The 27,590-nt window shown below is 39.1% G+C and overlaps 1 protein-coding gene across 4 annotated transcripts in view; it reads right to left on the bottom strand.

The window, feature by feature from the left end:
• PCNX1 (pecanex 1) overlaps nucleotides 1–27,221 on the bottom strand; it is a 288,523-nt gene extending 261,302 nt beyond the window's left edge. The window contains exon 1 of one of the 4 annotated variants that reach the window (XM_073242202.1): nucleotides 25,752–27,221. In XM_073242202.1, coding sequence (XP_073098303.1) covers nucleotides 25,752–25,904 — 153 coding nt within the window. In that variant the 5' untranslated portion in view covers nucleotides 25,905–27,221. The remainder of the gene's footprint in view (nucleotides 1–25,751) is intronic. The other 3 variants (XM_073242203.1, XM_073242204.1, XM_036998687.2) reach the window with 3 other exon arrangements.
• Nucleotides 27,222–27,590: the final 369 nt, after the last annotated feature.

Consider the following 27,590-nt stretch of genomic DNA (forward strand, 5'->3'; position numbering starts at 1 on the left):
ATATAGGATGTTTAGCACCATCCCTGGCCTCTACCCACTAGAAACCAACAGCACCACTGTGCCAAAGTTAGGATAAAATCCCCCAAGAAGGTTCCAGCCTTGAAGAATGCAGCTAAGTAGCAGCAATTGTTTCTCTTGCTGCTATTTACATATTCATAAGAACTATAGTTCCAGATTTTGTTCATAAAAAAACTGAAATGGATGGGATATCAGCAAATTGCAAATGCTGTATATCTGTAGCCAAAGTGGAGGAACTCATGTAATAGCAGCCACAATGGCCAAGGAAACAGTATTTTATGTAAACACACAGGGAAAGAACCTACATTAGACCACTAAGTGAAAGAACATTAAATTTTAATAAAATTCATTTATAATACACACTATAGGACAATGCTAACTAACCCCTCCCTCCAGAATGATGAGTGAGACAAATTATCTCATTTTAAACCTATGTGACAACCATAAAGAAATCCCTGGGAGAACACAATGCTTTATAATGGGCTTCCACTGTATTCACATAATATGCTCATCAAAAAGAGGAGCCAAAATTAAGGATATAATTAGATGGTGCTGGGAAAGGCAGCTCTAAGAGTTCTAGATTCAAAATATGCATTGCAAGATCAGGGGACACTAAATTCTTCTCAAGTTAATCACAGGCAGGCTTTCAGGAACAGACTAATCAGAAAAGCACTAGCAAGACCGTGGAGGATGGTGGCAGGTGACTATGTGGTGGTCCTGACGTCAAAGGGAAGAAATGACAGAGGCAACCAGCATAACCCTGATTTAAATTCTAGGAGCTCTGTTTCCTCATCTGTAAAATGGGATAACAACAGTATCTTCATTTCACAGGGCTCTGATGAAGATTAAATGAGAAAACTTCAAAGCAGATCTCCATGGGCATGTAATAGCACAGCAATTATTTGATGTTTTTAATAATGTTTATGCAATGTAGCCACAACCCTATGAGAAGCAAACAAAAGAACTTTCAGTAGAAATAGTTCAAAGGAACTACAGATGAGCTACAAAAAAGATGAGGGTAGGTAAGATGTGATTCGTCAGAATACACGGAGGTAAATATTAGTCTGATAGTGAATGACCAGAAGTCAATAAAAAATAAACATACTTCTGTAACATGGTAAAAAAAAAAAAAGAATCTGCATTTCAAACAAAAATTAGTATGCTTTATGGTAAAAGACTAGAGTTCCCATTGGAGCAGGGAACAAAGCAAGGCTGCCCACATCTTCAATATTATTTAATATGGACATGAGAAGGGCCAGGCAAAGAAACTGCACAAGAGAAAAAAGTAAAAATATAAGAAAGAAGTAAAAATTTTTGTTTACAAACATAACTACATCTGAAAATCCTTTACAATTAACAGAAAAATTATTAGAAAGAATAAGCTAATTCCACAAAGTGGCTGGTTACAAAATTACTGAATTAAAATCAATAGTTTTGGATGGATCCTGGAACAGAAAAAGGACACTAAGAAAAAACTAAAGAAATCTGAATTAAGTATGGGCTTTAGGTTAATGAGATGTATCAATACCAGTTTATCAGTTGTGATAAATGTAATAGAAATGTGAGATGTTAACAACAGGAGAAACTGAGTATATGGGATATATATGGAATATACAGGACCTCTGTACTTCACTGCAACTTTTCTATAAACCTATAACTTTTTGAAAGTAAGTTTATTTTTGAAAAATCAATAGTTTTCTTACATACGAGCAACAGCCAGAAACACAATGGAAGAAGTGGCTCAACTTATAACCATGCTACAAATTAAAATTTAAGAATAAGAATCCTAAGGTACCCCATACACAAAAGTAAACTCAAAATGGATCAAAGACTTGAATGTAAGTCATGAAACCATAAAACTCTTAGAAGACAACACAGGCAAAAATCTCCTGAATATAAGCATGAGCAACTTCTTCCTGAACCCATCTCCTCAAGCAAGGGAAACAAAACAAAAAATGAACTCATGGGACTACATCAGACTAAAAAGTTTCTGTATGGCAAAGAACACCATTGACAAAACAAAAAGGCATCCTACAGTATGGGAGAATATATTTGTAAATGAAATATCTGACAAGAGGTTAATATCCAAAACATATGAAGAACTTACATGCCTCAACACCCAAAAAGCAAATAACCCGACTAACAAAAGGGCAGAGGATATGAAGAGACACTTCTCCAAAGAAGAAATTCAGATGGCCAACAGACACATGAAAAGATGCTCCACATCACTAATCATCAGGGAAATGCAAATTAAAACCACAATGAAATATCACCTCACACCAGTAAGGATGGCCAGCATTGAAAAGACTAAGAACAACAAATGCTGGCAAGGATGCGGAGAAAGGGAAACCCTCCTACACTGCTGGTGGGAATGTAAGCTGGTCCAACCATGGTGGAAAGCAATATGGAGGTTCCTCAAAAAACTTAAAATAGAAATACCTTTGACCCGGAAGTCCCAATCCTTGGAATTTACCCAAAGAATACAACTTCTCAGATTCAAAAAGACATATGCACCCCTATGTTTATCGCTGCCCTATTTCCAATAGCCAAGATATGGAAGCAACCTAAGTGTCCATCAGTAGATGAACAGATAAAGAAGGGATGGTACATATACACAATGGAATACTATTCAGCCATAAGAAAGAAACAAATCCTACCATTTGCAACAACATGGATGGAAGTAGAGGACATTATGCTCAGTGAAATAAGCCAGGTAGAGAAAGACAAGTGCCAAATGGTTTCCCTCATTTGTGGAGTATAACAATGAAGCAAAACTGAAGGAACAAAATAGCAGCAGACTCAAGAGACTCCAAGAAGGAACTGGTGGTTACCAAAGGGGACAGGTGTGGGAGGGCAGGTGGGGAGGGAGGGAGAAGGGGATTAGGAGATACTATGTTTAATACACATGGTGTGGGGGATCACAGGGAAAACAGTGTAGTACAGAGAAGGCAAATAGTGAATCTGTGGCATCTTACTATACTGATGGACAGTGACTGCATTGGGGTATGGGTGGGGACTTGATAATATGGGTAAATGTAGTACCACATAGTTTTTTCATGTGAAACATTCATAAGAGTATAAATCAATAATACCTTAATGATGAAAAATTTTAATTAAAAAAATAATAATCCTAAGGTAAAATGTACAAGGTTAACATAAAGCTTTTTAGAAAAACTTATAGATATAAAAGAAATGAAGAGATCACCTTAACTCAATATTATATAGATGTCAAATTTCCCTGCCTAAACTAATTCACAAATTCGATGGCTTTCAATCAAAAATTCAATAGCATCCCTGGAAAACTTAACAAAAGAGATGAACAAACATTCAAGGAAAAACAAGAATAAAGAAAAACAAGACTACTACTATGAAAGAAAAATATACAAATATATAAAACTAGCTACTAAAAAATATGGTATTCATGTGAGAATAAATATATTGATACAATAGAAAAACCAGTACCCCAGTGGGAACTTAGATTATGAAAAAGGTGGCATTTAAATGACTGAGAAAAAAATTGGAATTTAATAAATTAGGTTGACTGGGACAACTACCTGTCAAAAAATAATTTTTTAACTGGACACACACTGTTTATAGCAAACTAAATTCCAAATGGGCTGAACTATAAAACTCTTAGATGTTTGCAATTATAGTACAAAGAACTAATCTCCTTAATCTATAAAAGCTCTTACATACCAATAAGAAACCTAAAAAATGGATAAAGCACATGAACTGTTCACAGGAAAAGAAAAAAAAATAACCCTTAAGCTTAGGAAAAGCTGGATCAATCCCACTTAAGGTAGGAGAAATGCAAATTAAAATCACTCTAAAATACTATTTCTTACCTATGCAAATAGCAAAACTATATGAGGCTGTGGCATACATGAACACAAACAGGCACCCTCATACATTGCTTGCAAGAATGCAACAATTGCAATACAACCCCTCTGATGGGTAATTTGGCACCATCTTTCAAAATTACAAAAGTATGTACCCTTTGAACAAGTAATTTCATTTTAGGAATTCATCTTAACACTATACATGGAAGCAGGTGAGATAACATTTGTATGAATTATTTACTGCAGCATGGTTTGTATTAGCCAAGGACCACAACTAATTATATATCAGCAGGGAACAGGTTAAATAATACATCCACACAATGGAATACTACGCAACTATTTTTTTAAAAAACTGAACCCAACAAACAAAATTTCTACCAAACATCTAAAGAAGAATTAATACCAATCTTTCTCAAGCTCTTCTAAAAAAAATACAAGAGGAAAAAACACTTCCAAATTCAGTTTACAAGCCCATCTTACTGCCCTGATAACAAAACCAGACAAGGACACCACAAGAAAAGAAAATTATAGGCCAATATCTTGAGAATATTAGACATAGATGCAAAAATCCTCAGCAAAATATTAGCAAACTGAACTCAGTAATACATTAAAAGGATCATATACCATGATCAAGTGGGATTGATTCCAGGGATACCAGAATAGTTCAACATCCACAAATCAATGTAATATACCACATTAACAAAATGAAGAATAAAAATCTTATAACCACTTCAATAGATGCAGAAAAAGAACCTGAAAAAATTCAACATCCATTTATGATAAAAATCTCAACAAAGTGGATATACTAGGAACATGCCTCAATATAATAAAGACCATATATGACAAACCCACTGGAGATATACCCAATGGTGAAAAGCTGAAAGCTCTTCCCCTAAGATGAGGAACAAAAGAAGGATACCCACTCTCTCCACTTTTATTCAACATAGTGCTAGAGATCCTAAACACAGCAATCAGACAAGGAAAACAAATAAAGAAGCATCCAAGTCAGAAAAGAAGCAGAACTCCACTATCTGTAAATGACATATGATCTATAGAGAAAACCAAAGACTACACCAAAAAACTGTTAGAATAAACATATTTAGTAAAGTTGCAGAACCCACAAAAAGTTTTAAATCATCATACAAAAATCTGAATACTAAGAACTAGCAGAAAGAGAAACTAAGAAAACAATCCCATTTACAATTGTATCAAGAAGAATAAAATACCAAGGAATAAATTTAACCAAGGAGATGACTTATACACTGAGAACTATGAGACATTAATGAAAAAAACTGAAGAAGATACAAATAAATGGGTAGATATTCCACACTCATGGATTGGAAGAATTAATATTATTAAAATGTACATACTACCCAAAGGAATATAAGACTCAATGCAATCTCTATCAAAATTCCAATGGCATTTTTCAAATAAATAGAATAATCCTAAGTAAAATTTTTATGGAAACATGTAAGACTCCAAATAGCCAAAGTAATTTTGAGAAAGAATAACAAAAGTGCAGGCATCACACTTCCTGTCTTCAAACTGTATTACAAAGCTATAGTAATCACAAAAGTATGCTAATGGCATAGAATTAGACACATAGATCAATGGAGCAGAAAAGAGAGCACAGAAATAAACCTACATATATGGAGCCAAGAATATACAATGGTGAAAAGACAGTCTCTTCAGTAAATGGTGTTGGGAAAACTGGACAGCTGCAAGCAAAAGAATGAAAGTAGAACACAATCTTACACCATTCACAAAAAAATGAACTCAAAGTAAATTAAAGACTTGAATGTAAGACATGAAACCATAAAACTAGAAGGAAAAATAGGAGGTAAGCTCCTTCACATTAGTCTTGGCCATGATTTTTTGGATTTAACACAAAGAGCAAAAATAAGTGGGACTGCATCAAAGTAAAAAGCTTTTGCACATCAAAGGAAACCATCAACAAAACAAAAAGGCAACCTACCAAATGGTAGAAAATGCAAATAATGTATCTGGGAAAGGTTAATATCCACAATACATAGTAAGAACTCATACAACAGCAAAAACAAAAATCCTATTTAAAAATTTACAGACATTTTTCCAAAGCAGACATACAGAACAGATGGCCAACAGGTCTGTGAAAAGATGCTCAATATCATTAATCATCAAGAAAATACAGATAAAAACCACAAAATCACCTCACCCTTGTTAGAATGGTCACTATCAAAAAGACACAAAATGACAAGTGTCAACAAGGATGTGGAAAAAATGGAACCCTGTACAATGTTAATGGGAATGTACAGTGCAGCCACTATGGAAAACAGTATGGAGGTTCCTCAAAAACTTAAAAACAGAACTATCATAATACAATCCAGCAATTCCACTTCTTAGTAGGAAACAAAATCATTAACATGGAAATATATACACAACCTCATGTTACTGCAGCATTGTGTACAACAGCCAACACATGGAAGCTACCTAAGTGTCCATCATAGATGCACAAATGGATAAAGAAAACGTATAAACACACACACATACACACACACAGGAATATTACCCATCCATTAAAAAGAATGAAACCTTGCTATTTGTCCCAACATGGATGGACCTTGAGAACATTATACTAAGTGAAAAGGTCAGAGAAGTCAGAGATTAACAAATGCCATATGATCTCCCTTAGATGTAAAATCTAAAAACAAAACCAACCACTGAGCTCACCGAACAGTCTGAGACTGCCAAAGGTAAGGTGTTAGGGAATCAGTGAAATGGGTGAAGGTAATCAAAAGTTACAAACTTCGAGTCCAAAATTAAGTCATGAGGATTTAACGTACAGCGTGGTGACTAGACAAAAATACCACAGTGCATTTTAAAGCTGCTAAGAGAGTCTTAAAAGTTTTTAAAACAAAGGATTAAAAATGGCGGCATAAGAGGTGAGACAGAAAACTCCTCCCAAAACCACATATAATATGAAAATACAGTTAATACAACTTATCCTAAAAGAGCAAAAGGAAAGAAAGCTGCACCAGACTGCATACACCTGGAGAACAGAGCAGAGCTCACAAACAGGGTAAACTAACAAAGCCTTGATCTGTTGGGACACAAGCCCTTCCCCCACCCCAGCTTATGGGCAGGAGGAAGAGAAACAGAGCGGGGAGGGGATGGTAGCCTAGGACTGCTGAACACCCGCCATGGAGATCTGCTTTGGGAATAAAAACCTACATTGTATGGTGCTCTGGAGATTAGTGGGGTTGGAAAGCTAAGACAGATAGAATACTTGGAGAAACTGAGATTCCAGCCAATTGTAGAAGAAAGCCGCTCTGGGACAAAGGAAAGGCGGGTGGTCTGAAAGGCTTCCTAGCAGCGAGAAGGCTGCTGAAGGGGTGGGGATTGCATGGAGCTTGCTGCTCAAGAGAAGGGACAGGTGGACAAGGTTGTCTGGGAGTGCTCTGCCCAGCAGGTTGGGAACTTTCAGGAGCTTCAGGTGCTCCATCCCCCTGGCTAGCTACTCAGCTCCAAGGCCCCCCATATGCAGCCTACTGCACCTTCCTCCTGGCCTGCCAGCACCACCTCACAAACCCACAGTCCCAACCCTGGCATCAGGCCAGCCAGAGGAAGGCCCCGCCTATGGCAGCTACAAACGCAAAGCACAGAGGCTTACACCTTTGTGCAAAGCCCACTGGTTCTGACAGTGGAGAAAAGCACAAGAGCCAGGAAACAGGAAAAACCTCTTTCCTCCCCCCAGGCACAGCGCCACTCCCCTGTGACCCCTGACATCATTCCAGGTGCTGAGTAGCTCCAGAGACTAGAGCTTCTGGGCACTAGAGGGCACCACATACAAATATGAAACACCAAAGGAACCTGGATCAAACAAAAATCTCACAAACACCAGAAAAAGGCCCAAGTAAAACTGAACTCAACAATCTTCCTGAAGGAAAGTTCAAAATAAAAATCATAAACATACTCATGAAGGTACAGAAAAATATTTAAGAACTCAGGGATGAATTTAGGACCAAAAATCAATCAAGAAATTCCTATCTGAAATGCAACATAAAATGGAGGGATTTAAAAGCAGATTAGATATAGCAGAAAAGATGGTAAATGGAATATAAATTAGAGAAGAGGAACACAAAGAAGCTGAGGCACGGAGAGAAAAAAGGATCTCTAGAAATGAAAGAATATTGAGAGAACTACGTGACCAATCCAAATGAAACAATATTCATACTATAGGGGTTCTAGAAGAAGATGACAGAGAAAAGGGGATAGAAAGTCTCTTTGAGGAGGTAATTGCTAAAAACTTTCCCAATCTGGGGAAGGAAACAGTCTCTCAGGCCATGGAGGTGCACAGATCTCCCAACACAAGGGACTCAAGGAAGACAACACCAAGACATATAATAATTAATATGGCAAAGATCAAGGATAAGAACAGACTATTAAAAGCAGGTGGAGAGGAGAAGAGCCAAGATGGTGGCATGAGTAGAGGACTGGAAATCTCCTCCCAAAACCGCATATATTTTTGAAAATACAACAAATACAACTCTTCCTAAAAGAGAGACCAGAAGACACAGGACAATAGCCAGACCACATCCACACCTGCGAGAACCCAGCGCCTCGCGAAGGGGGTAAGATACAAGCCATGGCCCGGAGGGACCCGAGCACCCCTCATCCCAGCTCCCAGCAGGAGGAGAGAGTCAGAGCGGGGAGGGAGAGGGAGCCCAGGACAGCTAAACAGCCAGCCCCAGCCATCCGCACTGGAGCACAGACACAGTGCATGCGTGGGGTGCTGGAAACTAGGGAAACAGGACAGTAAGACCTGTGAGCAGGTCCCTGCAGCTGGCGCCCTGGGGACAAAGAAAAGTGAGTGTTTTTTGAAAGTCTTAAAGGGACAGGGACCCCACAGCCAAACAGAAGCGTCCAGGGACACTTAGCCCAGTAGCTGAGAATCCTGGGGAACTCTGGGCACCCTAACCCCCTGGACAGCAGGGCAGCTTGGAGGCCCCTCACGGAGATAAACAGCCTCCCGACCGTTTCCCCTCTGACGCGGCTCCGCCATATCAGAGCAGCAGCCTGAGGCAGGTCACACCCACAGCAAAAGCAGAGCTAAACTCCATAGCGGCCGGGCAAGAATCAGAAGCCCCATCTGCATGCAGCTGCCCAGCACAAGCCACTAGAGGTCACTGTTCTCCCAGGAGAGGAAGGCCACAAACCAACAAGAAGGAACGTTCTCCCAGCCATCACTTGCACCAGCTCCGCAAACTATCTCTATCACCATGAAAAGGCAAAATAATTTGATACAGACCAAAATCACAATCCCTGAGAAGGAGATAGGCCTAACCAGTCTTCCTGAAAAAGAATTCAAAATAAAAATCATAAACATGCTGAAGGAGCTGCAGAGAAATATACAAGAGCTAAGGGATGACGTCCGGAGGGAGATTACAGAAGTGAAACAATCTCTGGAAGGATTTATAAGCAGAATGGATAAGATGCAAGAGGCCATTGATGGAATAGAAACCAAAGAACAGGAATGCATAGAAGCTGACGCAGAGAGATAAAAGGATCTCCAGGAAAGAAACAATATTAAGAGAACTGTGTGACCAATCCAAAAGGAACAATATCTGCATTATAGGGGTAGCAAAAGAAGAAGAGAGAAAAAGGGATAGAAGTATCTTTGAAGAAATAATTGCTGAGAACTTCCCCAAACTGGGGGAGGAAATAGTTGCTCAGACTACAGAAGAACACAGAACTCCCAACAGAAAGGACCCAAGGAGGACAACACCAAGACACATAATTAAAATGGCAAAGATCAAGGACAAGGACAGAGTATTAAAGGCAGCCAGAGAGACAAAAAAGGTCACCTACAAAGGAAAACCCATCAGGCTATCATCAGACTTCTCATCAGAAACCTTACAGGACAGAAGAAAATGGCATGATATATTTAATGCAATGAAACAGAAGGCCCCTGAACCAAGGATACTGTATCCAGCATGATTATCATTTAAATATGAAGGAGGGATTAAACAATTCCCAGACAAGCAAAAGTTGAGGGAATTTGCCTCCCACAAACCACCTCTACAGGGTATTTTAGAGGGACTGCTCTAGATGGGACCACTCCTAAAAAGAGCACAGAACAAAACAGCCAACATATGAAGAATGGAGGACGAGGAATAAGAAGGGAGAGAAATAATCATCAGACTGTGTTTATAATAGCTCAATAAGCGAGTTAAGTTAGACAATAAGGTAGTACAAAAGCTAACCTTGAACCTTTGGTAACCACGAATCTAAAGCCTGCAATGGCAATAAGTACATATCTTTCAATAATCACCCTAAGTGTAAATGGCCTGAATGCACCAATCAAAAGACATAGTGTCAATGAATGGATAAAAAAGCAAGACCCAACTATATGCTGCCTACAAGAGACTCACTTGAAACCCAAAGACATACACAGACTGAAAGTAAAGGGATGGAAAAAGACATTTCACGCAACTAACAGGGAGAAAAAAGCAGGTGTTGCAGTACTTGTATCAGATGAAATAGAGTTCAAAACAAAGAAAGTAACAAGAAACAAAGAAGGACATTACATAATGATAAAGGGGTCAGTCCAATAAGAGGACCTAACTATTATAAATATCTATGTACCCAAGAAAGGATCACCTACATTTGTGAAACAAATACTAATAGAATTGAAAGGGGGAAATAGATGCAATGCATTCATTTTGGGAGACTTTAACACACCACTCACTCCACAGGACAGATCAATCAGACAGAAAACAAGTAAGGACACAGAGGCACTGAACAACACACTAGAACAGATGGACCTAACAGACATCTACAGAACTCTACACACAAAAGCAGCAGGATACACATTCTTCTCAAGTGCACATGGAACATTTTCAAGAAGAGATCATATCACAAGACTACAAAAAGAGCTTCAGTGAATTCAAAAAGATTGAAATTGTACCAACCAGCTTCTCAGACCACAAAGGAAGGAAACTAGAAATAAATTACACAAAGAAAATGAAAAAGCCCACAAACACATGGAGGCTTAATAACATGCTCCTAAATAACCAATGGATCAATGACCAAATAAAAACAGAGATCAAGCTGTACATGGAGACAAATGACAACAATAATTCAACACTGCAAAATCTGTGGGACGCAGCAAAGGTGGTGCTAAGGGATAAGTATACTGCAATACAGGCCTACCTCAAGGAAGAAGAGCAATCCCATATGAACAGTCTAAACTCACAAGTAATGAAACTAGAGAAAGAACAACAAATGAGGCCCAAACTCAGTAGAAGGAGTGACATAATAAAGATTAGAGCAGAAATAAATAAAATCAGAAGGAATTAAATAGAAAGAATAAATGAAAGCAGGAGCTGGTTCTTCAAGAAAATAAACAAAATAGATAGACCCTTAGTGAGGCTTATGAAGAAAAAAAGAGTCTACACACATAAACAGAATCAGAAATGAGAAAGGAAAAATCACTATGGACCCCACAGAAATACAAAGGATTATTAGAGAACACTATGAAAAATTATATACTAACAAACTGGATAACCTAGAAGAAATGGACAACTTTCTAGAAAAATACAACCTTCCAAGGCTAAACCCAGGATGAAGCAGAAAATCTGAATAGACCAATTATCAGCAAGGAAACTGAATTGGTAATCAAAAAACTACCTAAGAACAAAAATCCTGATCAGATGGCTTCACTGTTGAATTTTATCAAACATTTAGTGAAGACCTAAGACACATCCTCCTTTAAGTTTCCCAGAGTAGAAGAGGAAGGAATACTCCTCTACAAGGCCACCATCACTCTAATACCAAAACCAAACAAAGACACCACAAAAAAAGAAAATTACAGACCAATATCCCTGACAAACATAGATGCAAAAATACTCAACAAAATATTAGCAAATCAAATTCAGAATACATCAAAAAGATCATCCATCATAATCAAGTAGGATTCATTCCAGGGTTGCAAGGATGGTACAACATTCAAAAATCCATCAGCATCATCCACCACATCAACAAAAAGGACAAAAACCACACAGTCATATCCATAGATGCTGAAAAAGCATGCGACAAAATTCAACATCCATTCATGATAAAAACTCTCAACAAAATGGGTAGAGAGGGCAAGTACCTCAGTATAATAAAAGCCATATTTGATAAACCCACAGCCAATATCATATTTAACAGCTAAAAGCTGAAAGCTTTTCCTTTAAGATCGGGAACAAGACAAGGATGCCCACTCTCCCCACTTTTATTCAACATAGTTCTGAAGGTCCTGGCCACAACAATCAGACAACACAAAGAAATAAAAGGCATCCAGATTGGCAAGGAAGAAGTTAAGCTGCTCCTGTTTGCAGATAACATGATATTGTACATAAAAAACCCTAAAGAATCTACTCCCAAACTACTAGATCTTATAGAAATACAAAATTAATACACAGAAATCTGTTGCATTCCTATACACTAATGATGACCTAGCAGAAAGGGAAATCAGGAAAACAATTCCATTCACAATTGCATCAAAAAAAATAAAATACCTAGGAATAAACCTAACCAATGAAGTGAAAGACCTATATCCTGAAAACTACAAGACTCTCATGAGAAAAATTTAGGAAGATACAAATAAATGAAAACATATCCCATCCTCATGGATAGGAAGAATTAATATTGTCAAAATGGCCATCCTGCCTAAAGGAATCTACAGACTCAATGCAATCTCTATCAAAATATCTACAGCATTCTTCAACAAACTAGAGCAAATAGTTCTAAAATTCATGTGGAACCACAAAAGACCCTCAATAGCCAGAGCAATCCTAAGAAGGCAGAATAAAGTGGGGATGAGGGAAGGGGAGTGGGATTATGCTCCCCAACTTCAAGCTCTACTACAAAGCCACAGTAATCAAGACAATTTGGTACTTGCACAAGAACAGACCCATAGACCAGTGGGACAGACTAGAGAGCCCAGATATAAATCCAAGCATTTATGGTCAATTAATATATGATAAAGGAGACATGGATATACAATGGTGAAATGACAGCCTCTTCAACAACTGCTGTTGGCAAAACTGGACCGCTTCATGCAAGAGAATGAGACTGGATTATTGTCTAACCCCATACACAAAAGTAAACTCAAAATGGATCAAAGACTTGAATGTAAGTCATGAAACCATAAAACTCTTAGAAGAAAACATAGGCAAAAAATCTCTTGAATACAAACATGAGCAACTTTTTCCTGAACACATCTCCTTGGGCAAGAGAAACAAAAGCAAAAATGAACAAATGGGACTACATCAAGCTAAAAAGCTTCTGTACAGCAAAGGACACCATCAGCAGAACAAAAAGGCATCCTACAGTATAGGAGAATATATTTGTAAATGACAGGTCCTAAAAGGGATTAACATCCAAAATATATAAAGAACTCCCATGCCTCAAGACCCAAAAGAGCAAATAACCCTATTAAAAAATGAGCAGAGGACATGAACAGACACTTCTCCAAAGAAGAAATTCAGATGGCCAACAGGCACATAAAAAGATGTTGCACATTGGTAATTATCAGGGAAATGCAAATTAAAAGCACAATGAGACATCACCTCACACTAGTAAGGATGGCCAAAATTGAAAAGACTAGGAAGAACAAATGCTGACAAGGATGTGGAAAAAGGCAAACCCTCCTACACTGCTGGTGGGAATGTAAATTAGTTCAACCATTGTGGAAAGCAATATGGAGGTTCCTCAAAAAACTCAAAATAGAAATACCATTTGACCTGGGAATTCCACTCCTAGTTATTTACCCAAAGAAAACACCTTCTCAGATTCAAAAAGATATATGCACCATGTTTACTGCAGCACTATTTACAATAGCCAAGATATGGAAGCAACCTAAGTATCCATTAGTGGATGAATGGATAAAGAAGATGAGGTACATATACACAAAAGAATACTATTCAGCCATAAGAGGCAAATCCTAGTATTTGCAACAACATGGATGGAGCTAGAGGGTATTATGCCCAGTGAAATAAGAGAGACAAATACCAAATGATATCCCTCATTTGTGGAGTATAACAATGAAGAAAAACTGAAGGAACAAAACAGCAGCAGACTCACAGAATCCAAGAAGGGACTAGAGGTTACCAAATGGGAGGGATGGGGGAGGACAGTGGAGGGAGGGAGAAGGGGATAGTGGGGTATCATAATTGGTGTACATGGTGTGTGTGGGGTCACAGGGAAGACAGTGTAGCTCAGAGAAGACAAATAGGGACTCTGTGGCATCTTACCACACTGATGGATAGTGATTGCAACAGGGTATGGGGGAGGACTCAATAATAAGGGTGAATGTATTAACCACATTATTTATCTTGTGAAACCTTCATAAGAGTGTATATCAATAGTACCTTGATAAAAAAAAAAGGTTTTAACAAAAGAAAAAGAAATTGTGTACCTATGTATGGGACAGATGCTTTCATTTTGGACTTTTAATTGGGACTATGTATACTTTTTTTGGACTACACACTTGAGTACCACCTTGAACAGTTTCTACAGCTAGTATTATTTTCATGATGAAACTGTAATGTTTTTTTAACTGTAGGATGAAGTGTTCAACGAGTATACTCTATTGGGTAAAAAACACTATAAAGGTATTGCTATTATCAATAACATAAAAATGTCTCCACTATAGCCAGAATCAAAGTTATTCAGTAATTTATTAACTGATGAAAAAAGGAGATGAATTAAACCAGCAACCTAAACAGGAAATGATAAGGTATTTTTAGATACTCACAAATAACAGACTAAGACTTCCTAGGGTAGTGGCTGTTAACATGAGGTGTCCATCAGAATCACTTTATGGGCTTTTCTGTACCAACAGGGGTTGTACTTTTAGGGGGAGTTGCTTTATAAAATATGTACACATGCCCAGGATCTCCCCAATACTGATTTATTGGAGTGAAGCAAAATAGGACCTCAGGCAAGTTAATTCCCATTTATTAGATGGTGAGTTTCTTTTTTTAAGAAGATAGTGACAGCTCTGTCCTATATAGAAACCTGTGTCCTGTGCAACAGGTCAGCGATTCTCAAGTGGATCATCATGACAAACACAAGTATGGAATATAAAAAGAATAAATAATCTTCCAAAGCTGAATAACTTATTTAAAAAAAAAGGCAGGATTACCTGTACCTTAGCCTTTCTTGTGATAAGCACTTTGCCACAGGAGAAAGAGATGAGCAATGACTCTCACTCAGAATAAGCAGAGTTGGGGCAGGCATTTTGAAACTACCCCAGAGAATTCTAATTCTCTTCACCCCTAGTAAGTAAAAAAAAAAAACACAAAATTACAATAAGCTGAAAGCCACATGTCAATGCCCAGACAAGTGTGAAGAGCTATGTGGTGCACTTTGTGATTTTAAAAGTTACTCTGACTTCCCTGACTTTACCTACATATGTCTTTAATAAGGAAGAGAGCCCGAATAGACACACCATGAAAGCTTGAATGTAACAAGGACACTGCATGATGATGTGAACAAATAAGATGTCATAAAATTTATAAGATTACATAAGATTACCAAACCAAGATAAAGCAACAGTGAAAGGGGAATTTGCAACAGAACACTAATCATGTTAAGTTATCATATTAAATTTGTAAATTCTTAGAAATTTGGACGCTAAAGGTTTAAGTTTACAGGAACTACAAAGAACAGAGGGGGGAAAAGAGCATCACAATTGGACAAATTCGTAACATAGAACAAATTCTATAAGATTAATTAGCTTAGACTTTTAAGAAGTCAATTGGATGGGAAAATTAGCTGTAAGTGGGAAATCTGAATCTGAATTAGATGTTAAGTACTAGAGAATTATTGTTAATTATCTTCAAGGTGATAAGGATCTTATGATTATGCAAGAGATGGAGACTAAGCATTTAGGGGTGAAATGTCATAATGTATCAGATATTTGTGTGTGAGTATGTATATGTAGATATATAACATACACCAGTATGTAGTTGAAGCAAATGTGTTTTTCATAAGGTCTGTAATTATAGAATCTAGGTAGAGATATGGGTGATCATGTGTATTCTTTCAACTTTCCTGTTCATCTGAAAATCTTCAATTAGGAAATTGGAAAAATATGATTACTTCAAGCTTATTCTTCAGTAGCATAATATACTGTATACTTTAATATTGCTGTGGCATACGGAACCAAAAAAAGTAAGTCTTTTTATAATACAGTGTAATTTTTCAGATTAGTCATATTCTCAGTTTTAAAAACTCTTTAAACTGAGGATTTCATTTGTAATATACAAAAAAAACCCACAAAAACCTCTTTACTCCCTTGCAGAGTCACTTGGGTTCTGCCTTTAGTGTCTGTGACGTTTGTCGAAATCATCTGTGATGCTTCACTTGTAATGTATATTGTGGCATAAATAAAATACTGTAAATGGTAATTGGTTTATTGGGTTTTTCTTACCTGTTTTTGCACCTTTTCACCATTCTAGATAATAGGAATAGGAATATTATGGGCATAAATAATATTCTGAGAAGTTAAACAATAATTCAGAGAGAAAGCCTCATCCTGTTGGGTGTATTACAATAAAATACTTGCTAGCAGAGTAAACGACTACACCTGAGTACGTATATTCTTTTACTAAACAATCTTTTCCCCCAAATAAAGATGCATTTGCCTAGTGGGCAAGTTATGGGAAACACTGTTCCAGCACCAATAACAAAACTCATAAAGGTCCCCCACCATAAGGCCTGCAACAGTGCCCAGCATGAAGTAAATGTTTCGAATGTTTGAATTATCTTCCGCATAGAGACTTCTAGGAAATAATTGCATCTCCTTTCAATCACTGAACACTTTATGACATACAAGGGATGAGTCATATTCTACCCTGTAATGTGGTTGCATGTTTGTCTCATTGCTTCTAATTTATAAATTAGGAAAAACATCATTATACAGGAAGCTAAAACACTGGTGTCCATTTTGTGTGAATGAGATCTAAAGTCTTCTTCATCTCTAGAATTATTTCACTTTATACAATTCCTCACATGCAAAATAGCTCAATTTTAATAGCCTAGCATAGGTTAATGGTCAATGCATGATTCAAAATACTCTTCTCTTTTGTCCAGCTAAACTGTATCTATCACAGACATAAAATCTTTTACTGACTTTTCTTATAAGACACAATTTGATAAATCATTATAAACTGCAAAATTCCTTGAAGAATAGAATCTCAGCATGGTAAGGGGAAATAATAAGAAAGACATTTAAAGATGATGACACTAAATGAAATATAGTATCCTGGATTGGATACTGAAACAAAAATGGAATATTAGTGGAAAAACTAGTGAAATCCAAAAGTTTATAGTTCTTTGGTAGTACTGGACCAATGTTAATTTCCTCATTTTGATAAATGCACCATGGTTATATAAGATTTTAATATTAGAGGAAACTGGGCAAAAGTGTATGCAAGAACTCTCTGTACCACTTTTGCAACTTTCCTGTAAATCATAAATTATTTCAAAATATAAAATTTTAAAGATGATAACTACAGTGGTTGGACCTGCTTAGTTTATGTCTGGACAACACTCAGGGAGTGAGGAGGGGTAGGAAAAGGAAAACAGCCAGATACATGATTCAGGCTTCTCAAATTTGTGACTAATCTTCCTGCCTATTCTCAGGGCAGTTGGCACTCAGGGTTCTATTTGGTCTGCACAAAGCTCTACAGAATAGAACTTTTTTTTTTCCCTTAAAACCTCAAAAGGAAGTGGCTTTCTTTTCCTTATGTTTTCTTTTCTTTCTTATCACAACACAAAGCAACGCAGACTAGCACCAAAATGCAAGTTATGAAAGACGCAACCTTTTAGATTCTATGGATAAAGGAAGAGAGGAAAATGTTTGAACTGCTACAATTCTACCAAAAAAGGGGCATTTAATCAATTTTTGGAGGGACAGGCAGGGGAACCAGAGGAATCAGAATCAGTAGCTACTTATTTCAACTGTGACTGGATAAAATTCATCTATAGGCCAAAGAAGTCAACAGTAGTGAAATATACAGAATATCTGTTGTCATTTGTCCTTTTCCACACCATCAGCCTATGCTACTCTAGTGTTACTATTTCCAGATATCTCAGGTGTCCTAAACCCACCTACAAAATAATTCTCCATACTCCCCAACTCTGCACAGAAACACAGGAAAACCATTTAGCTTAGATTAAATAACAGAAAGAAGAGATCACTCTCTTCTCGAAGAAACACTTATCAGTTGCCTGATGTGAAAATTATCTGAATATGTAATACAGAAAAAATCAGGTAAAAGTTGTAATGTGATATATGTTAGTACAATAAACATACTTAATTTGGACTAAGAAACATTTGAATTTAAAAAGCACTTTAAGGGAAATTCTGCCTATTATCAAAAACAGAATACTACTGAAAGTCTTTATTCAACATTCCACTGAATAAGACATTTAAAACAATAATACCCTGTTTTAGAAAGCATTGAATGGAGGTAGTAGAACAAGCACTCTCAATGCTGTTGATAATTATTTTAATTAGTACTACCTTTCAGGAGGGCATTCCTTTTCAATGAATTATTCTTTCTCCCCAGACTCTACTTTGTGGCTTGGATTACCCTCTACAAAGCTGGTAACATCCAAATAAATTTGACCCCAAATTTCTCCCCTGAACATTCCTCCTCAATACTCTGAACTCATGTTCTCCCACTTCAAAGGTACCCTCAAAATTGCCCAGCAATCCTACCACCCCTTGCTAGTCAGTTCGTTTTCCTACTCTTCAAAAATTAGAATAGCATTTCACCTCCTGAAAGGCTCCTCAAACCCTGAATACCCACCCCTCCTCACCGCCTCCCTCCCTCTGAACAGAAAACCCTCACTCTTTTACTTCAGGGAGATGGCATCAATCATGAAAGATCTAGCTTAACTTTCTCCACCAACTGTTCATCCCTTCTTCCGTCAGCATCCACATGGCAACATTCACAATTTATAGTCAAGAGAAAATAGGAGGCTTCAAAACAGCATGGATTTTATGAGCCCACTCTTCTAAGGAAGAAGCATACTACATATTTATAAGCTCCAAATACACTTTGGTTATTAACATGTTCAACAGACTCGGTAAATGGGGTTACAGGTGGTTTTTATTTTCTTTTTACTTATTTGTATTTTCTGATTTAGAAAAAAATATGTATACATACACACACATATGTAATTATATGTGTGTGTATTATATACATATACATATGTATATAATACACACACATATAATTGAACAAAAGGGTTCTACTGCAATGCCAACACAGAAATCCAAATACTGAGAAAATAAAACTGCAGGAAGAGAAAATGTTTTTGACATTCAGTACTTTCCAAATTTGAGTCCTGTTAAAACCTCATGTTAGGGTAACACTTTTTACATAAAGCCAAAAACTGGAACAAGATCCTCATATACAGAAAAAAGATGAACAAACTATATACGCTACTTATGCACACAACATGAATGAAGCTCAAAAACATTACACTGAGTGAAAAAACATACACACAGAATATGCTATATGACTTCACTGAAATGAAGTTCTGGAACAAAATAAACTAATGTATGATGGGAAAAAAATAGAACAAGGGTGATAGGATCGACGGGGATGGCAAGTGGGAACTTTCTGAAGTGACATTAACATTCTACAACATAATGGGTTTGCACTACACAGGTGTATGCACTTGTCAAAATTCAAAACTCATTCAATGGTTCACTTAAGATTTGTATATTTTAGAATTCTAGCATACGGCCTGCATGCTGAAATGTTTAGGGGTGACCTGCTCTGATTAGTGCAACTTAACTTTACATGCATCCCCCTTAAAAAAAGGGTCTTGATAGAGACTGAGATGGAGACATTAGTAAGAAAATTGGAGAATCCAGGGGGTAGGTACAATTCTTTCAACTTTTCTATATATCTGAAAATTCTAATTTAAAAATGTTGGAAAAAACTTAACTTTCACTACAGTCAGTTAGAGGAAGCAGTCCTTGTTAAATCCAAGTATTCAAAGACTATAAGAATAGAAACTTTCCTCGTTTTTCAATTACCAAATGATATCACAACTTGGAGTAATTTCCAAACAGCAGAAATCACTCCATCTTTAACAAAGACAGTAAAACATTTTAGCTATCAATTTTTGTAAATTCACAAGCTTTTCTATGCATAGACAAATGTGGCTGCTTTCTTTGAAACTTCATTTGTAATCCATCTTTGGACAATGTATCCTTAATTTATTATAGGTAACATATCAGACACAGGAGCTGTATCTGTGCCATAGCCAATTATGGAAATAATTACATTCACCTTGATGCTAAATATTGAAAATACTAGCAAGAAAAGGCACAGGATATAGGTCAAAACAGACCATCCACTCTTCATTAAACTTTTCCTAATGGACACAGAAAATACTACTAAATAATCATGCTTAATTGCAAATTTATAGTACAACAACTTTCTTAAAACTTTTTAAGGAAATATAAATTATAAAATATGAAGTTTTCAGTTTTAGTCATAACAAAATTTTGTTTACACTGATCTTTAAATATTTTTAAATCTTTGGGAAAGAAAATTAAGGGCTTCAGAGAAATCCTCACTAATAAAGGATTTACTCTTCTGTAGATGATAAAGATCAGCCACAGAAAATAACAGTAAGATAACCAGGGAGAAAAAGTTGAAATCTTCATAAATTTTATATGAATGATTTAGTTTCTCAGTATAATCTATCTGCAAATTACATGGTATATATTACTGCCAATATCATGTGTACATATGCGTATGTATGTAAACTGCACAAAGTTATACATACAAAAAAACTGTATATGCTGCATTTTGCATGACTTAAGGGTTTTTCAAGTCTTTCTGTATTTGATTTTTCAATAATTTTATATTTGATTTTTGTCATGTGTAACAGCATTGAACCTAACCCCCACATCAGATATGACTCCACCATATAATAGAGATATAATAGAGCCTACCACAATACTTCCCCAATGCCCAAATATTCTCTATCACTTAAGCTGGTAAGTCTAAAGGTGCACAAAAAAATTTTATTCAACAAACACTTACTCAGAACCTAATATAAGCCAAGCACCAGAGCTGACTCTGGATATACAATGCCGAATAAGTGAGACATGATCCCTGCCCTCATGAAACTTACAAGTTACTGGGAAGAGAGAGGGTGTGTGGGGGTGTAACTTTAGAGACAGTAAACAAGTAAACAAAGATATAAATACATGTTTGTGATAAGAACTATGGAAGACAGTTACTTGACAAGATGGAAAAAAGAGAGACAATCTGTGTATGATTACTGGGTCAGGCCTCTCTGATGATACTGAAGCCTAGCACAGCCAGCGGTGCTAAGAGCAGGAGGGTGGAGTATCCCTTTAGAAGACAGAACATGCAAAGCCCTGCAGGAGGCACAAGCTCAATGGGTTGAAGTAACAGAGAGGAGGTCAGCGTGTCTACAGCACGATGGGAAAACTGCACAAACTGCAGACAAAAATGGAATTGGCTTCAGTGAGGCCTTGGTAAGGATGCTGGATTTTATTCTAAGTGCAAAAGAAAATCATTGAAGGGTATTAAAAAGGGAGAATGACACAAATAGATTGATGTCTTTTACCTTGTGGTGAAATAGCTTTTAAAGGGCAATAACAGAGGCTAGGGTAACAGAACAGAGAAAAGACTGTGAACTAGGAAGTGGGAAGGAAGGTCTGAGATAGTCTGACAGCAGAACTGATAAGATTTGCTCATCAAGTGAGGGGGAGGAGCCAGTATGAGCAACTAGACACATGGCCATGCTATTAACTAACATGACAAAAACAGACTAAGAAAACAAGTTTTGTGATGAGGAGAGGGGATGTTTAGTGGGGAATCAAGAACATTTTTAGACATGATGCCTGTGAGACAGCCAAAAGGATATGAGTAGGCAGCTGGATTTCAGTCATGGGCTGGGGATTAGGGGCATATTGACCACGTTCTTTAAACTGACCTGGATGTTTATGAAATACAAATTAATGGGTTACACTCCAGATCTTCTGCATCAGAATGACCATACACGTGTGCCCATTTTTTGCATACTCAAGTGATTCTAATGTCAACCGAGTCTAAGAACCACTTACATAAAAAGATTTTATTGTTATAGTTCATCGCCAGGGACATAACTCCTTATTGAAGAAAACAGTATGTTGTCAAGTATGTTAAGACAATAGTCTGACTCAGTAAAACTAGTGCTATCTAATCCCCTCCAATCATACCTTACAGAGGAAACACTGTTCTAGTCATTCTTTCAAATGATATTTATTTAAGGCCAAACCGAAGGTGAATAATTTACTTCATCAATGCTCTCTTACAAAATACATGTGAAATATCTCACAAAGGAGTAAGTTTGTGTATCTCCACCATTCTGAAAGGTGGAGAGTCTTGCCCAAAGGACACGGATTCAGTAACAGAGCCAAGACTCACAAATCAAGATAACACAGTTCCAGTCTGCTTTCCATCACAAGAAAATGTCACAAAGCTCACACCCTCAAAGCTCACCATCTGTGACATGTCATGTACAAAAATATTTATAACAAGATAAAATGGGATGAGCACCTTAAGAGAAACAGCAAGGACAATGAAAGAAGCAAAAATTACTTCTTGATTTTCACTACTTAATGAACTCCACCTTTCAAAGTATCCACAAAAGCTACCAATAGCAAGTGTTTTAATCCTATACAAACAATCCTAAAACTCTTCCTAACTCAACATACTACCCCTTCACTGACTCTTCTATTTTTTTTTTTTTAAAAAAGGGCTGCCTGTACAATGGCTTCAAAAGCTCAGTGTAAACCTCAGCTCTTTTTCTCCCTAAGGTCACAAACAAGTCACTAATGGCTAAACCTCAGGTGTCCTCATCAGTAAAATGAGAACACAGGGTTTAGGATAAAGAATCTATACAATACTTAATAAACAGTCATCACCGTTGAGAATTATTCTTAGAAGAACACACAAATATTTTAACATGGAATGCTGAATTTTGCCTCAAGTGTATATACTTCAACCGGTCTACCTCAATACTGTAGTACCAGCCTGTTTCCTAAAATGTTCACAAATCTCGTTGCTGACTGCCCCTAGACTAGGATCAATCCCCTGACTGTAAGCTCTGGGACACTGTACTTAACCTCTTCACAATTCCAGTGCTTGTAATTGTTCATTATCCCTGAGCTATACTCAAGCTCCTTGAAGGCAGAAGCTACCTTATGCATTTCTAATTTAGTATTTGAGTACTTTCTATGTGTGTGGCACTGATCTAGGTCCTGACAATACAAAAGTGAACAAAATAGTTTCTGCCCTCTAGAGTTTATATTCTATTGAAATAAGAGACACTAAATAAATAACAGTGCTAACTAAGTGCCATTAAATGAAGGAAGGTAGGAGGACCAGGAGCTCGAAAATTTCTATTTTACAAGGTTATCAGGAAAAGCCTCACATGTAGTAACTGAAACCTGAAATAAACAGAGCAAGTCACACAGATATGTGAAGGGGAGGAGTCGTCCAGAGAGGTGGGAGAGCAAGTGCAAAGGCCTTGAGGCAGGAAGTTACTGTGTACGAAAAACTGTAAAAAGGAAAATTAGGTAAGAGACCCATGGGAGTGCAGGCTCTGAAAGCAGAAGAACACCACTACGTGGCCTATGTATTAAAGAGTTGCTCAGACTTCAGTATGGAGAATAGAGAATGAAGAATCCAAGTGGTGACCTTCATTAGAACACTGTAATACTCCAGGACAGACGTATGGTGGTTTTAACCAAGGGAGTGATGACTGATGATTAGCTGGATTTTAGCTAGGTTTTGAAGATAGAACCCACAAGATTTGTTGATGGGTATGAGGAGAGAGGAAAAAGAAGCATCAAGGGGAACTTTAAAAAGGTTTAGGAGAGTAGAGTTGTCATTAACTGAGACAAAGTCAGAGGAGAAATTTTATTTTCCAAGAACCCACCAAATTGTCCAGTACATAGTAGACACTCAAATATTTGCAAATTAAATTTAACCGTATAAACTCCCAAAATTAAACAGTAAACTCAATGTATTGCTTCCCACTTGCTCTAAATTTCCTTTAGTAATTATGCTTGTTCATTACACAGAGACTTAGCTACTAACACAGCTCACTTGCTAACATGAAAATCTTACCTTGGGAAACAGCAACTAGTTCTTACATCTCAAGAACCAGTTTCAGTTTTAAATTTACAATTCTCCTGGCTTTAAGAGAAATCTGCAATGAAAGCTCTATGACAGCCTGAGGATTCTTACACCCAAAGTAATTAACCTGTTTGTTAATGATATATTCCTGAAAGGCAGAAAAGTACAAACAGAACTCCCCTAGCCAGAATTAATTGAAAATTACACTTCATGATTTATTTTCAGAATGGGACAAGACTGAACGAGTCCCCTAAGAAAAAATATAAGCCATCAGTCATCAGCACTTCAGAAAAATGGCTTTTCTACCTCAACCTAAATCCCTTCAAAACAATCTCAATGAAAAATTAAAATCTGCTTGAGAATGTGAAATTTAACCCATCTTCCCCCAAGTAGGCACTTTTCCTGACAATTAGTGAAAATGAGCTTCAGTTAGGAAAGAACTGGATGTCCTCACCTTTAGAAGTTTAGTCCTACTCCCAGATTTTCCAATCCTGCACCCTTACTATAACACCATGAAAGACCACAAAGTTAGCAGACATATTCGAAGGAATTCTCCGAAATTAAAGTGACCATCCTTTCCTCCCTTCCAGTTACTTTAAAATTTTAACTGAAACTTAAGCATCACCTCTCCTCCATACTATTTTCCCTAAAGTCCCACCCTACCCTAATGGGTGTGATTTTTTTTTAAAGACGCTTACAACTTTCGGTGAAAACGTAGGTTTGAAACCCTAGAACACGCGGAGAAGCCGATGGTACAGAACTCAGCAACAGGCAGTACTTTGCTTTTGCCTATCAGTCAAAGGCCTTGAACCAACACAAACAAATCTGCCGAAATACCGGCCAGATTCCCCGTGTCTACCCCGCCCGCCCCAAAGCTGGCCTGGAAACACAGCAGCCACTGACCACCGAGCTGGACAGAATAGGAACCAGTGGTAAGCAAACACAATGATTTTTCGGGACAGGAAGACTTAAGAGCCGGGTTTTCAACTACCAACCACCTATTAACGAGTACGAGCCCGGACGCCCCACACATACATTCCAAACACCGCGGCGCGCGCCCTTTCCCCGCTCCAAAGGCTCCGCACGCGGACCAGAGGCGGGGTGCAGAGCGGGCTTTCCCCGGAGAGAAGCGAGAACGGCCTCAGGTGGCGGGAGTGCCTGCGGGGTGCCCGGGCGCCGAGGAGCGGAGCGCAGATGAGCTCGCGTGCCAAGGATGAATGCGGCGTCCCCTTAGGAACAGAAGGCTAGTCGCCTACCGCAAAACGCCAAGAGCCCCCCTCGGCTTCACCTACCCGGGCAGACAGGCTGCAGAGGCTGCAGGCTCAGGACCCTCGGAGAAGCCTAGGAAGCTACTATTTTCCCGTAAGCGGGCAGGGCGCACGGAGGCGGGAGGTGGGGGCTGCTGCCGATCCGCTTCCCATGTCATCACTGAAATGGGTGAAGCTTTAAACTGACAGGAGAGTTGGGAGTGAGGGTGGGGGAAGGGAGCACTACCGCGAGCGCGGCTGCGGGCCCCGAGGGGCGGGGGCGCAGGGCGGAGAGGGGCGCGCCCGGGAAGGGGAAGAGGGCGCACCCGGCCGGAGCCGGGGCGGCGACCGCCCGCCGGACCCCGGGAGCCCGGCGCTCCCCGGCCGACCCGAGGGGAAGGAGCCGCCCTCCTCCCCGCCCCCACACTCACCATGTAGAGAGTGAAGGGCAGGCCGAGCAGAAAGAGCCACAGGTAGAGGTGCAGCGCGTTCACGAAGGTGGCCTGGTGCGGGTCGTAGTACCAGCCCCCGCTGAGCGCGGCCCACACCCCCTGCCGGAGGATCTGCAGCGTCTGCGACCCCATCCCCACCCGCCGCCCCCGCCGCCGCCGCCGCCGCCGCCGCCCCCGCCCCGGCCCCAGCTCTGCCTCGGTCGCCGGAGCGCAGCTGCCCCGTCTACCCCCCTCCGGAGCTCCGGGAGAGCCGGCCGGCGCTGCGGCGGTCGCTAGGGCTGCTGCGGGAGGAGGAGGTGGCTGCAAACGAGGAGGAGGAGACCGAGGAGGCGGCGGCGAGCGGCGGGGCGTTGGAGAGCGAAGAGGAGGAGACCGGCCTCCAGAGCGCCGGCGCCATCTTGTCTCCTAACACCCGGAGCCTGAGCCAGGCCCCCGCGCCCGTGGCCCGCCAGCGCCGCCGCCGCGACCCCCGCCGGCCGCCAGCGCTGGGCCCGGCGGAGAAGGAGGCCCGACGCCCGGGAGGGACGGGGAGCAAGCCGCGCCCCCTCCAGCTCCTCCTCTCCTCTCCCTCCGCCCCCTGGGCCGGCTCCCCGCGGGTGCGTGCAGCGCCTCGGCTGCCGCGGGCGCCTCCTGCCGGCCCCTAGAGGAAGTGCGCGCGGACGCGGGCCCATGCGGTAAGAATTAGGTACAGTTGACGACTGTTGAAAAATCACAAATGCATCCGATTTGAGTAAGAACTGTGTAGGCATTTGGAGCAAGCTGAAGGCCCTTGGCTGATTGAAAAATAGCCACGGTCAGGATTGGAAGGATTTACTACTTCCAAAGACAGATACACTAATAGAAATTGCAAGAGATGTAAATGTATGGGGTGGACAGGTTTATCATTGCACAGGGTGATTTTCTTTTTTAACGTGCAGTGACTTGTGGCCATTTTTATTAATAGGCCAATCTCAGCTCGGTTGAAAGATTAACTCACCCCAAGTCACAATAGGGTCTTGTGCTTCTCTTCATAGCTGTAAAGACTGAGAATCATTCTTGGCTCTATGTAGTGTTTATAAGGCATGTCTGATCTCATTGAATGAGACTTTCTATAAAAGAGTTTGAAGTTTGAGTTTATTATAGCAATAAAAGTACTCTAGATTCCTGGATTAAAGCTGCTATATAAGTAATGAGGAAAGCAAGAGAGCCAAAAGAAAGTGGTAACATTTTAAGAATGAAAAAACATTGCCATACCCTCTCCATGTCATACACTTTGCAGTTCAAACGTTTGCACACCGATTTCATTTGACCTTCACAACACGAATAAGTGCAGCATAGAGGCTATAATGTTTTACAGATGAGGCAACCAAAGGTCAAAGAAATTAAGTGATTGCCCACATTCTCATAAGTACAAGTAGTTGAGAAGACTTCTGAAACCAGCAGCCATCCTAACTGCATGGACTGAAGTTTGGAAATTTATTTCTCAGCATTCTCTACCTTATCCATTCAGATAAGAGTTTGAACTGATCAGTAACTTCTCAGGATCTTCTGATTACCTGTGGCCAGTTTAAATATATGACTAGTTGTCAAAGTATAGTCTCAGGACCAGCTGTGTCAACATCACCTGAGAATTTGTTAGAAATGCAAATTCTCAGATGCCACTCCAGAGAATCTCTGGATGTGGAATCTAGCAGTCTTTTAACAGATGCCTAATGTACCTTGCTGATTGAAACTACCATTGCAGAACACAATCCCCAGCCTTGATTTATTTCCTTACAATGACAAAACCATCATGTTCCAATAAGATACCGTGAAATTGAGAGAGGTGAACAAAACACT

The sequence above is a fragment of the Manis javanica genome, chromosome 8, assembly GCF_040802235.1.
Source record: "Manis javanica isolate MJ-LG chromosome 8, MJ_LKY, whole genome shotgun sequence".
Classification (NCBI taxonomy): domain Eukaryota; kingdom Metazoa; phylum Chordata; class Mammalia; order Pholidota; family Manidae; genus Manis; species Manis javanica.